The sequence below is a fragment of the Eurypyga helias genome, unplaced genomic scaffold (genome assembly GCF_000690775.1).
Source record: "Eurypyga helias isolate BGI_N326 unplaced genomic scaffold, ASM69077v1 scaffold30194, whole genome shotgun sequence".
NCBI lineage: Eukaryota > Metazoa > Chordata > Aves > Eurypygiformes > Eurypygidae > Eurypyga > Eurypyga helias.
Genome location: NW_010248611.1, coordinates 2,436 through 3,046, shown reverse-complemented (window position 1 = coordinate 3,046; position 611 = coordinate 2,436). Strand labels below are relative to the sequence as shown.

Here is a 611-nt window from a genome sequence, read left to right as displayed (position 1 = left end):
CAGTCCCTCCATCAGGGGGTTTAAGTACAGGAAATTCTGACCTAGGAGAAATGCTTTTTCAGCAGTGATGCCTGACGGGGGGGAGGGGCAGCGCCACTGGAATGCTGTCTGGGGTGCATGGTGCTTGTTGTGTGGTGTCGTGCCTTCCCTGCCCACCCTTTCTGTTTGCTGATGGGTCGGACTTGCGCCATCGCCTTCAGGAATTCAGATGTGGGTCTCTCGGGGCCACGGGTCAGCGTCAGACTCATCAGCGGCAGCTCGGTGCAACCTGACGGCTTCATCATGGGTTTGGTGCACGGCACTAGGTGTTCCCCTAAAGCTGCCAGTGGGTTGAAACGCTGCTGTCGGGTGTTCACGCGCAGCGGGAGCGTGGTTTTTTTTTTCTGAAGCAAATCCACGTCAAACTGTCTTACAGGTGCAAAGAAGAAAAAAGCAGCCAAACCTTTAAGTTTCAAAGTTGGCGTCGGAAAGGTCATCAGAGGCGTAAGTAATGGCCGACGACCCCTGGGGATCCGGCGGCTCGTTCTGCGGCATTTGTGATGGGGTGCGGACTTGCCTGAGGCAGGCTGGCAGGGTTTACGGCGGCGGGGTGGAGCCGGTGGGTCCTTACC

The 611-nt window shown here is 57.1% G+C and overlaps 1 protein-coding gene across 1 annotated transcript in view; it reads left to right on the top strand.

Annotated features, from left to right (window-relative positions):
- FKBP3 (FK506 binding protein 3, 25kDa) overlaps window positions 1-611 on the top strand; it is a gene marked incomplete at both ends in the record, with an annotated part of 3,811 nt that overhangs the window by 1,125 nt on the left and 2,075 nt on the right. The window contains one exon of the mRNA XM_010151124.1: window positions 416-483. Within this exon, the coding sequence (XP_010149426.1) occupies window positions 416-483 (68 nt within the window). The remainder of the gene's footprint in view (window positions 1-415; window positions 484-611) is intronic.